Source organism: Carassius auratus, chromosome 22, assembly GCF_003368295.1.
Source record: "Carassius auratus strain Wakin chromosome 22, ASM336829v1, whole genome shotgun sequence".
NCBI lineage: Eukaryota > Metazoa > Chordata > Actinopteri > Cypriniformes > Cyprinidae > Carassius > Carassius auratus.
Genome location: NC_039264.1, coordinates 31,840,286 through 31,852,856, shown reverse-complemented (window position 1 = coordinate 31,852,856; position 12,571 = coordinate 31,840,286). Strand labels below are relative to the sequence as shown.

General features: G+C 34.3%; 2 protein-coding genes and 1 long non-coding RNA gene across 5 annotated transcripts in view; 2 read left to right on the top strand and 1 right to left on the bottom strand.

The window, feature by feature from the left end:
* Window positions 1-242: 242 nt before the first annotated feature.
* Window positions 243-7,821, bottom strand: LOC113040402 (uncharacterized). Of its 3 annotated transcripts, XR_003275213.1 has the most exons (7): window positions 7,626-7,821; window positions 6,180-6,578; window positions 5,782-5,853; window positions 4,971-5,087; window positions 4,821-4,871; window positions 4,296-4,462; window positions 243-2,101 (listed from the first exon to the last, which is right to left on the bottom strand). XR_003275213.1 is itself a non-coding variant. In XM_026198758.1 (6 exons), exons 1-5 carry the CDS (start codon window positions 7,669-7,671, stop codon window positions 4,822-4,824), a joined length of 684 nt encoding a protein of 227 aa, XP_026054543.1. In that variant the 5' UTR covers window positions 7,672-7,821; the 3' UTR covers window positions 243-2,101; window position 4,821. The 3 variants fall into 3 exon arrangements, 2 of the variants coding, with proteins under 2 accessions (XP_026054543.1, XP_026054542.1); XM_026198758.1 differs by lacking the exon at window positions 4,296-4,462; XM_026198757.1 differs by lacking the exon at window positions 243-2,101 and having other exon boundaries at window positions 3,491-4,462.
* On the top strand, window positions 7,285-10,240 carry LOC113040407 (uncharacterized). The gene is made up of 3 exons (XR_003275218.1): window positions 7,285-7,422; window positions 9,536-9,862; window positions 10,142-10,240. It is a non-coding gene; the product is annotated as an uncharacterized LOC113040407 (long non-coding RNA).
* Window positions 9,104-12,571, top strand: part of LOC113040581 (uncharacterized) — a 10,909-nt gene continuing 7,441 nt past the window's right edge. The window contains exons 1-4 of the mRNA XM_026198884.1: window positions 9,104-9,158; window positions 9,536-9,724; window positions 11,435-11,502; window positions 11,893-11,938. Coding sequence (XP_026054669.1) covers window positions 9,104-9,158; window positions 9,536-9,724; window positions 11,435-11,502; window positions 11,893-11,938 — 358 coding nt within the window. The remainder of the gene's footprint in view (window positions 9,159-9,535; window positions 9,725-11,434; window positions 11,503-11,892; window positions 11,939-12,571) is intronic.

Sequence of the window (12,571 nt, the reverse complement as noted above, 5' to 3'; positions counted from 1 at the left end):
ATAGTAAATGACTCCCCAAGAAAATAAGTCAACCACATCCAAAATTATAAGCATGTGGTATCAGGGCATCGTGTTGATGAACAAGCGTACAGTAAGTGTAACATTATGCGAATGTGTTTATAAAATACAGCTTTGTAGTACAAAATTCAAAATGGCCAATATGGAAAAAGCTTGCAGCTCAGCTTGCAGAGAGAGAGAGAGAGAGAGAGAGAGATGTAAATAATAAAGACAGTATAATATAATAAAGTATAAAGGATTTTCAATTTTATATATACAAAAAAGAAACATAATTACATTCAAAAGAAAACGTGGTCTTAAGGTACTCTTCAGTGATTTGACATTTTGCTCACCATGCTTTGCTCTCTTGGATCATGATAAAAGTCAAAACTTTCAATACTGCATCGATTCCATCTAGTGGCCAAAACGATGCGTAGTTTTTAATATTTCCTGCTGCCATTCATTTCATCTTTCCTTTTCAATATATTTTCTTATTTTCATACATTTTTCACTGCTTTAACTGTAGGCTGCAACACTGCAAATGCTTTGGAAACACAAATGTAGAAATATTGCCTTTGCCAATAAAACTGAGTCTGAAAACGGAACAGCACCTACTTAACTGAAAAACATCTATGAATCATATATAGACCTATTTTTTATTTTACTTTTATAAACGGGTGTTATTATAATGACAATAAGCTTTAAGTTCAGGCTGAATAATTGCACTTAGTTGGTCCGTAGACGTAACTGGTGATTATGATGAATGATGTGCAGCCTACTTAATGCATAATATCTCAATTAATTATAATTTAATAAACACAAATACAATGAAGACATCAGCCATTCTGAGGTGGCAATTTATCCCAAACGAACCATTACAGACAAAAACCTGTCTTGTTTGTTTGTTTGTGTTTTTTGCAGACGTATAGGCATATAGACGAATAAATATGATAATGAGAGAGCTTTTTACAGCTCTTATTTGGTGAACAACAAAGGTTCACTTTTACAGCATTTAAACAATGCAGACGTGATTGTGAGTGTGTGTGGAGCGTGTCCGTTTAAAGTTTGCTCCTGTGGGTCTGTGGTTGGTTTGTCTTGACGGTCTGTGCAGAATAGCTAAAAATCAATTGCCCTGTGAAGGAAAGTAAAGGGATTTTTAACTTCCAGAAGTGACAGTCGTGCTCTGCGATAAAGTGCTGCATGACAAGTGGCCTAAAACAAGTTAGTACAGAGATGCAAATGACAACAAAGAAAATCATTTAAAACATTGAGACCCAATGAAAGTGCAAGTTGTGAACAGTGAATTTGTGTCCTCATTGTGATGGTACCATTACTGCATTCAATAATTTATGCAGGGTCTATGCAGGTTATTTCATCTTTTTAATAATCACAAGCATGCATTGTATAATTACAGCAAGACTACTTCCAACAGATTATGTGTAAATAAATAGAAATGAAGTAGACATATTTATATTATTTCAATAGCCACTAAAGTAAATAACCACCAGCTAGTGGTTCAATCTAAATGGGACACAAAGTCACTTCACAGACAAAGGAAATATCACAGTTACTTTTTGAAATAAGTTTGTTTTCCCATTTGTTGTCCGACAGCTCTCCTGTTCCCATGTTGAGAAAAATTGGGAGTGAGGTGCAGAGGAAAAGGCATTTCATTCAGTTTGAGGCTTAATCATTTCACGTTTGGCATGATAGGGCCTTTCCATAAAAAGTACCTAAGTAACTCAATTAGTTACTTTTTATGGAATAACACAATAATATAACACGTTACTTTTAAAAGTAACTTTCACCAACACAGCATTCAACTTCCATCTGGTCTGCTGAGATCATCTCAACCTTCATCAAACTACTAAAGACAAATCTCTTCCACAAACACTGTGTTGTTCTTTGACTGCTAATAAGGGCATAAAGATATAAATATAGCCACACGCACAAGCACCAAAGGCTCAAGTTTGATTAGCGATCCTGTCGAGATGGGTCTAATGGTGTGGCTTTTACAGCAAAATCCGTCTTGAATCTTCGGCGATCGGGTTTGATGAAAGAGGTTACAGCAGCACACTTCCAAAGAAATCATGCCCAAAGCGTTCAGCTGCAAGAGAAGTCGGAAAATCAAAAAAGTGTTTTACTGCCGTAAGATACATGATGCATTTGTGGACAAATTTAGATGAATCACATGTCAAATAATGTCAAATAAACAACAAGATATCATTTTCTGTGCAAAACTTTATTTTTGATAAAGTAAACTTTATATTTACATTCTTATCAATTATGTCCATAGAAATACTGAGTTTCAAATATTTATTCATTTATTTCTATATTTAAAAAATAGCTTGTAATTAAATCATGTAATAATTTGAATGCATTTCTATTGTCATTATATATATACACAATGAAATTAGGATATCTATCCCTCAACATAATTTACATATAATCACATAGTGTACATTCAAACAAACTTATGAATCACAAATTGAACAATTTTACATACTACCAAAATGGAGAGTCAGGTTAGTTTAAGACTAGATTATATTGCACAATAAGTCTCCAAGTAAAAAAGTTATGATATTATGATATTATATAAAACTATTTCACCAGCACCATAATTCTACTCTAAATGAACCTGTAGATTAATGCATTTTTTTAAAAATATATAATTCAAAAGAATATAAAGTGAAATGCAAAGAAAGACAAAAGTCCCTGATAGGGGATTCAATTTTGTTGAATTTTGTTATTAAAGTTAACTGAAGTTAATTCAAGAATAAAAAAAGTAAAAAAAAAAAAAAGAAGTTATTAGTGAAAACAAAGTTTCTTATTTGTAACATGCCTTTTTTCAACTTTTCACTTCACTTTCAATGGTAGCTGGTTTTCAGAAAATGTGGTTAACATGATTTATGCATTTTCATAATTCATAATTGATGTTTTTACCCACTAACATTTGTTGTCTTGTGACAGTATTTTATATACAGTATATATATAAAAAATTGTTGTTGTTGTTGTTGTTATTATTATTATTAAATATTATTAAAAACTAACATATCCCTGCTATATACAGTATATATATATATATATATATATATATATATATGTAACCCCTCTCACCCGGGTCCTCTCTGACGCTCCTCGCACTGGCGACGAGCGGGGCTCGAACCCGGGTCTTCCGGCATGGGAGGCGGACGCACTAACAAGGAGGCTGTCTTCTGTCGCTAGTGCGTCTCTTGAGATCGGGGAGTGAGGTTTACCTGCACAGCACTACTCGCTGGCCTCCGTTACATATATATATATATATATATATATATATATATATATATATATATATATATATATATATATATATATATATATATATATATATATATATATATATATATATATAGCAGGGATATGTTAGTTTTTAATAATATTTTGGGGAGGAAGTGTTTTAGTTTGAACCATTAGTGGCTGTTTTTGAATAGGGAGCTAAGTAAGTAATTGTACTTTCTTTTTTTTTTTTGTAATTTGTTAAATTTGTCCCTGTTTGCTCCTGAAGCTACATTCCGCAACTGCATTGTAAATAAAATTAGTCCATTACAATTCCCTTTTCAAAATGAACTCTACCGTTGTCATATTATTTTTTCATTATTCTCTTTCAACCCTAAACCAGGGCATGAAAAGGGAATTGTAATGAAAATAACTGCTCAAAAATCTGAGGGAGCATGCGCAACTTTCAGAAAATTCTAAATGTTGGGGAAAAAAGAATGTTCTATTATACTACAGGGCCGTTGAATGCTTGAATCTGATTGGCTGATGAACGTTCTGAGGTGTGCAATTTTTTTCTGGGAAGCGCACAGAGAACATTATTCCAGGCAGTTCTCCTGACCACATTACAATTCCAGATCACTTCACATAGTTAATAGTAATAACGGTCATGCAGATTGCACAGATAGGTGTTGTCAGCGCTGCTATGGTGAATTTATCAGTGAGCCTACAGTTTATAGTATAAAAACTTAAAGGCTACACATGACATTTCTCACTAGTGATGTAATAACAGCGCTGTTTAGAGAGGTAAATAGGTAAGTTAGCCTAATTCACACAAGCTCTCTCTCTCTCTCTGTGTCTCTCTCGCTCTCTTTCTAATAACTTCAGTAATAACTGCATTAGAATGCTATCAACGTCTCAAGCCTCCATTACCAGCTTTAAAATTACGTTTACTTCTATTTAGATTATTTTTTAAGGACTGAGAGGGAGGAAATGATTTTATTGATAGTCATTAGACTTCAAAAGTTATGGCCCGAAATGCAAATCACCTTGTTATAAGCGCCACCTAGTATCAGACAGAGGAGTGTCTGGGCTGAGCAGCGGGGCACGACTGGGACCAATTTTATGATTTTTGGCCACAATTTGAGGGAAAAAGAAGAAGAATATCTGGGCTGATCCTGTTGAGATGCCCTTAGACAAAGCGACCTCTCTCTTTCTGTAAGAAAACACCAATTCACAGAAGGAAAGGAGAGAAAAATGAACAGTGTTTACATTTAGGCTATAGAAAATTCAGGGAAAAAAAATGAAAAAATTCATCTGTCATTAATCATTTAATAAGATTCTACTTTACAATATTTATTTTACATGATGGTGAATTTTTAAATTCCATGTATTCAGTGGTAAACTGTAGGCTACAGTTCATATATTTATATACTGAATAGGTAGATTTCTCCATTGCATCTTGAAAATATTGCAGTTTTTCATACTTCATTTTACTTAAACCTTTTTGGTGAAGATTCTAACATATCATTTGCACTAATCTGTATATTTCGGAAATGCTGCAGTAGTCTTACCTCATATTGGGACTTTCAGCAGATGCTCAGATGAGTTTATCTTTCTGTCTTCTGTAAAAAAAATAAAAAAATCACAGACAATTAAAGAATAACTTTGCTTAATAAAGATGATGTTTTTCTCTCACTGTAGTATCTGTAGGTTATACTTGCCTTTATTAGAGCTCCTGCGGCGATGGTATATCACACCAACAACAACAGCCAGCAACAGAACAACAGCAACAACACCAGCACACATTACTGCTACAAGAGTTAAAGACTGTACTGAACCTAGAACAGAGAAAGACAGACAGTTCAAAAGACAATGCATTGCATGAATGATACAAACACACAGTCTCAGTTAGAATAAAATAAAATAAATGACACTAATATAGCAATAATACTATCACTAACATCACCACAGTCACACATCAATGCGACTGACAGAAGATGTCAACCTTTAGAATAATACGCTTTTATAAATGAACACACACACACACACATACATATATATATACACTGTAAAACCGAACAGTGAAATTAATCAAATGAAAATAGTTAATTGCACTCAAATAATAATGAAAGTTCATTGGACTTAATTTAAAAAAGTTCTGTAAACTCAAAATTTTGTTGTAGTAAGGTAAACTTAAAATGATTGCGTATTCAAGTTCCCAGCATGCTTTGCATCAGAAAACAAGGAAAATACATGTAGAAATTAAGTGTTATTATATTTAAGGCAACTGGAAATGTAATTTCTAATTTTATGTAAACTTAAGAGTTCTGTGAACTTACTAGGGTTTACAGTTATGGTAACAGACACTTAAATATATATATTTTATTGAACTAAAAAATATTACGTTAATTTGACTTAAAATCGTCAATGTAATGTGTTTCAACAATTTTTTGAGTTAAGTGAACTTGTCGGGTTTTACAGTGTAGTCTAATCTACTGTAAATAAAAAAGGAAGGGAATGTTAAAAACATACTCTCTTCAGACTCTTGCTCCTTCTCCATATTGAACAATTCTTCATTGATGTTGAGCGGATCAGACAGATAAGCTGGAAAACACAATGAAACAACAACAAAATGAAAAAAAGCCAGTATTTATAAAAAGAAATTAAAAGTAGCTACTTTTATTTGTAGCAGCAGGAAAACCTTTCCAAACGGAAGAAATGTTGTCGACCAATTATATTTTAATTATCATTAGTGTAAGACTGAGGAGTGTCAGTCTGTTCTTGTCAAGGTCAGGAATGCAGAAATGACATTTGTTCAGAAAATATGTTATGATGTTGTTTTTCTATAAAAATGGAAACAGGCTGAACTGGTTTGAAAGTCACCGTTTAGGCGGGTCACCTTCATGAACAGGAACTGAAAAGTGACGTACCAGTGACAGAAACTCTGAATGTTTTTACGCTGTCGCCAATGTTGCTCGTTTTCTTGATGATTTTTGTGCCGTCACACTTGCTGTTTCGGTTCAAGCTGTGGCTGGTTCCAGTGCTCTTGCTTTGGATGAAATTTGCTTCATAACGTCCAGAGTGTTCAGGACTGATGTCTGTGATGATCAGAGATCCAGTTGCATAGTCCACCTTCAGTCTGTCTCTGAAGATCTCATCTTCACCATAATACAGACAACTAGTACTGGGCTCTCCATTGATCAGAGCTATCAGAGTATCATTAAAATACCACAGCATCTTGTCACGTTGTTGTTTGGTAACGTCAGAAGACATTTCAATTGCATTTCCCTGCATAACTGAGATTGATGTCACATCATCAGCAGCCACACCTGAGGACAAAAACAAACAACAATAACTCATGTGCATGTGTACATTTGACATGGCGTTCAACACCACACCTATGAGAAATCCAATCGCATGAGATCTTAGATAATAAAGATACAAACATACAGCCTCAGATTTTGTATGTATTTGAAATATAAGGTGAAAGAAGATATACTTTGGCTATATTTGACAGCGGTTGTTTGAAAGACTAGCTAGAACTGGCTAGAACTACGTTTTTTTTTTTTTTTTTAATTGCCATTTGGGCTGAACCTTTCATACAACCTGACAATAAACTGTTTGCCATTTTACATTAAGAATATGCTATTATAAAATAGAAAAATAGATTAAAATGTACAGAAAAAAAAAATCGACTGTTCGCCTAAAATAGAAAGAGTTACAAAGTCAAACGTCCATAAATGAGAAAGACAAAGAGAATGAGGACTAAATAGATTCCCATTATTTTAACTGTTGTTCACCTGATAAATCAATTCAATAAAAATTGAGAAAACAGAGACACGCCTAGAAAAAAATAATGAACAAAGGGCTCATATTACATCATGTTTGTTCCTGGTTAGATCATTTGATTCAGTGGGACGTGTGCAGAGGCAGAGCAAGTACCAGGAAGTCAACTTATTACAATGGACAAATAGATAAAGCTATGATCAGCCTTGATTAGATGTTGTTAGTTCTGCTGAAAAACATCTTACCAACCTTGTTTGCTAGTTTCAGCTAGTGGACAGACAACTCGATTATCAACTGAAAACTGATTATCAAGAGACAAGTGACGAACAAAAAACGAAACCTAGTTTGGCTCGATCACGTGACTTACAGGGAAACGATTACAGCCAGGTAACGATGCAATCCTGAGAATGTTTATACATTCATTTGGACATTTTTCCCCAAAGCAAAGATACATCTGTCGCATGCAAGGTACATTTCCAATGCATGCAATTTTTTTTTTCTGCATGAGCAGGACTATCTGTTATAGAAAGCATATGTTAAATTGCATGCAGGCAAAGCACATATTGGACATAAAGAGCCATATGACTTACCATTAATCAGAAAAACAAACAGAGCAAGTGCAGAGTAGGCTTCCATTGTTCAAAATTTATGCTCCTGCAGAATCCTTCAGCTTTGATTTCTTATTTCCTTCTTTTCTGAAAAAAGAAGTCAGTGCAAGAATAAAAGGGGGAAATAAGAAAAGACAAAGAAAAGAGCACGTGGGCCTGTAGGCTCTGGTGACTGGTGTTCCTGATACAAGAAAGCGATACTAGATGCGCTTTTATTCCACCGTCTGTAGGCGGGGCGGAGGGCAGTGACGTGTAACCAACCAACAATTAAAAAGATCAGCCCTAATTCTATTGGTCAATCACACTGAAAACAGCTTTTATTTTATTATTATTATTATTATTATTATTATTATTATTATTATTATTTTATTTAAAAAGCTTGTTTGCTGGATGCTAGTCTGTTTGCTGCTTTATTTGATCAATTATCTGTTATGATACCATCTACTCCATATAAAAATAAAAATGAACAAAATCAGTGAAAAATATTTGTTAGCGATGTTATGGATGAAAACTACGTAACATAGCTATAGTGCATAAAGCAGATATATAAGTTTCGCTATTTAAGTTTCGTGGCAGGACTCTTCTCACGAAATCACGTGACCTGGAAAGTAGCCCAAGTTTCGTTTCATTTGAATCTCACAAATGAAATGCGACTGACAGAAGAAATGGTGCATTAGAAAAAGGCAAATAATTCCCCCACTGGGGGAATAAGACAGTTTTTTAAAACCACATCCTAAATAAACAACGCTATTTTTTTCTTGCGAAGAGAGAGAACGCAGTTCACCCGCCTGTGTGGTCAAAGCGAAACAATCCGGTTTCATTTATTTACAAAGAAATGTGGTTCGACCTTGTGGATGGAAAGCCTGTGCGTATTATTGGACGGCATCATTTCTTTTTTCATAGGAACCACACAGTCTGACTTTCTTTTTACAAAAAAGCAGTATTCATGTATTCAGAGTCCAATACGAATCACAATACACGTTTTTTTCCTTATACTCGCAATTCATCTCTCATAGACATTAAATAGCTAAGCATGACAAATATTATTACTAATATAAGTTATAAATGCATTTCATAGCATGACTTCTCCCTGTTCTGGTGTGTGCATAAATACATTGCCAAAAAAAAATAAAAAATCAGTGGCCTTTCCTTGTCAATAGAGGCTATTTTTTTCACACTTTTCTCACTCTCACTAATTCAAGTTTTCATATGAATGAACCTCTGAAGGGAATATACATATACATATTTGAAAGACTTGCCTAATAAACTGTAATAAGCTTTTAATGCTTTCTGCCTTTATAAAGTGAGTCTTAATAAATGTTATACATTTTAACTGTAATTTAAGTGAAACCAAGTGTGTGGTCAGTGAAGGGTGGTCGAATCCTGTTGGGGGAGGATCCACACGCTCTTATATCTCACTTCTGTAGTCAGCTTTCAGATATTTTCATTAGAATGTTAGCATGTGCAAAGAAAATGGTTCATATTGTCCTTTTGTTCTGCTTGGGGTTGTGGCAAGTAAATGGTGAGTTACAAATGTGTGTTTTGTGCTTTTATATTCATGCTTTGTTTGTTTCACATGGCAGATGGATTTGTGTAGAAAAATAATCTTATAAAACCAAACTAAGATATTGCTTGTAAGATTTATTGGATTCAGGTCTTACTTCATAGGAGGTCAATTTAAGAAGATGCAGTCCACCTGTTCACATAAAAAAGTACATATAAATGTCCCATTAAATATTTGAAACAAAGTTTTACAGTGTCAAAATTGAAAAATATTCAGTTATTTTGTTTTATATGTTACTTATAAAATATAACTTGTGTGACGCATCACCAATAAATAAATGTTTTGGAACCACCAGAATCTCTGATCTGACAAACTCTCTGTTCTTCAGGTGTGTTTGGTGATACAGTTAAAGTGGAGTCAGTGTCAGTGCTGGAGGGAGATTCAGTCACTCTAGACTCTGGTTTTACTGAAATGATGGATGAAGATCTGATTCTGTGGAGGTTTGGATCTGAAAACACTTTAATAGCTGAAATCAGTGTAATGACAAACAGCATGACTGTATATGATGATGATCTTGGTGGGAGATTCAGAGACAGACTGAAGCTGGATCATCAAACTGGATCTCTCATCATCTCAAACACCAGAACTGAACACACTGGACTCTATCAACTACAGACCAGCAGTGTGAGAAGGAACTTCACTCTCACTGTCTATGGTGAGTTAAATACCTGTTTCTTTAATTTGTATCTTTAAAGTATATGCATCCTAAAGATTTTCAGTCTTAAAAATGATAGCATATGAGATACACCTTCACACTGACTTTAATTGTTAACCGATTAATCAGTTTCCATTTGATTAATTATTACAAGGTTGGTATCTCAGACAGTGTTATAAAAAAACTGAAATCACAAATACTCACTGAATGACATCACAAACTCTATAACGCAACGGATGAAACAGTATTATTAACTCGGATGTTTTTATTCTTTCTCAGCTTCTTTACCCAAGCCTAACATCACCAGAAATTGTTCATCATCATCATCATTATCATCATCATCTCCATCATCATCATCATCATCATCACAGCAGAATTGTTCATTGTTGTGTTCAGTGGTGAATGTGGGTCATGTGACTCTCTCCTGGTACAAAGGAAACAGTTTATTGTCCAGCATCAGTGTGTCTGATCTCAGCATCAGTCTCTCTCTACCTCTGGAGGTGGAATATCAGGAGAAAAACAGCTACAGCTGTGTGATCAACAATCCCATCACAAACCAGACCACACATCTGGACATCACTCAACTCTGTCACACATGTTCAGGTGCATTTGTGATTATTCATGGTGTTGATTTTAATTAATGATTCCTAAGATTGGTAGTAAAAAAAAAAAAATAAAGTTCAGCATTTTACTGCTTGGAAATTACCAATTGCCGAACCATGATTCTTCTTATAGTACTGCTTTTCAGCCTGAAATGACAAAAAATATCCTTTGTAATTTTTCTTGTAACCCACTGTAGACAGAAAAATAAATTAAAACTTTGAAATTCATAAATGTTCATTTTAAAGCATCAGTCGGTCACACTAATGACTGTCTCTCTGTTTTGTCAGTGTCTAAACTCGTGCCGATCTCTGCCGCTGCTGCCGGATCTCTGCTGATTTTGACTGCAATCCTGATATTTTGTATTTGCAGGAAATGTAGAAAAACTGATCAAGAAGGCAAGTGTTACAGTAAATCTCTTAACGGCTATTACATTTGTAAAAGAAAAGAGTGTTTACTTAGTTCCTTCTAATGCTCATGTCGTGTTGTAGTAATTTTGATCCAGAGAGACCTCTTTTTCTTAAATGTTATTGCATTGGACTAAAACTTACCAAATTTGCTTCTCAACAAATCAGACAATTTTTGTACGTTTTATACATTTTACCAAATATTGGATTCAGTCTTTTAACCAACTTGTTTTCTTAGAACGGGTTTTGTGTTTCTTTCTTGATCACAGGCACATGAATGATCAATGTGAGCGTAGGTTTTGAGTGAACAGTCTTACAGTTATCCACAAATAATACTTGTTTGACTTTAAAAGTGAGATGGATAAATTCACATCACTGAGACCAAATAAAGTAAACCTTTTTCAGCATGCAAAGGTCAGAGGAAAGAACACAAAATAATGTCTGTAGATGTTGGGTTTAGCAGTCATCGGTATATTTACATTGTCTCACAGATGCTTCAATACGACACACTGAAAACACAGAAATGCAGAGTTGTTTTAATCTGTTATTGTTGTCATTGAAACAGCTGAGATAAATGAAGACGAGGTCACTTACATTGAGCCTACGTTCTACAAAAGACAAGCACGGACACCGGTGAGATTGTTTATTATTAATTTATGTTGTGCATCTGTGTGTCATTTCAGCAGTGTGTGTGATTGTGCGTGTGACAAAAACACCAAACAGCAGCGTGTTAAATATGTATAAAAGTCACAAGATCAGTATTCAGTGTGTGTGAAACCGTGACTCATATTTAGCAACACATACAACACCCTTTCCTCAGTCTAACTAAAGCAGATCTACATAGTTAATATTTTCAGTGCTCACTCATGAAGTATTTCCTATGTCAGCTCATGACATCACAGTCATGTTCACATACTGTTCATGCTTTTGTGACTCTTTTACAATGCTTTTAGAAAACAACATGATGTCACAGAACTAAGTCTTAATTTTTTAATTGAAATTGCTATCTTGTGTTTTTTACAGGATGTTAAAGAGGATGATCATGTGGAATATGCACCTATCAACAAGAGTAGATGATCAGACACGTATCAGACCCGCTTTGTGACCTTCACAGGAAGCTTTTGTGACTACCTCAGAGTCTGTCTTTCATCTGAGCTGTTTAAAGCTGTAATACAGGGAATTTGAACAAATGACTTTAATCTTTTGGCACACTGGAACATATTCATGCTTGACTCTTATAGCCTCTTAAAGAATGTTTTTTTTTTTTTTTTTAAATCCTCAAAAAAAAAAACATTTTGCATCTGATTTAGGACATCTGTGCTGATCTTCTGGTGGACAAACAGTTGTTCTTGAACATTGCTGAATGTTTGCGGTTGACATTTAACACAGACACTGCTAAGGCGTCATTAGCATGTGGTTAAATGCCTTTTTCCATTTCCATTTCTTATGAAACTCTCAGTCTAACTTTAGCATGAACTAACCACTTTACCATGAAATCCTGAATCTAACAGATACACGACTATCTCAGATAAAACAGTATGTGATAAAATATCAGTCAATTCGAGTGAAGTCAGATTTATTACTATAGCACTTTTTTCAATGGCAATTGTTTCAAAACAGCTTTACAGAAAACTATGATGTTAAAGTTTATAATATCTTAATGTCTCAGTAATATTTTGCAGATTTGAGCCAGGAGATAATC

Excerpts from the sequence above, each read along its gene's own strand:
- LOC113040402 (XM_026198758.1), bottom strand. The coding sequence starts at position 7,671 with ATGGAAGCCTACTCTGCACTTGCTCTGTTTGTTTTTCTGATTAATG. Across the intron at positions 6,579-7,625 it reads GTTTGTTTTTCTGATTAATG|GTGTGGCTGCTGATGATGTG; the intron begins GTAAGTCATATG and ends TTTTGTCCTCAG. Across the intron at positions 5,088-5,781 it reads GGAGCAAGAGTCTGAAGAGA|GTTCAGTACAGTCTTTAACT; the intron begins GTATGTTTTTAA and ends TCTCTGTTCTAG.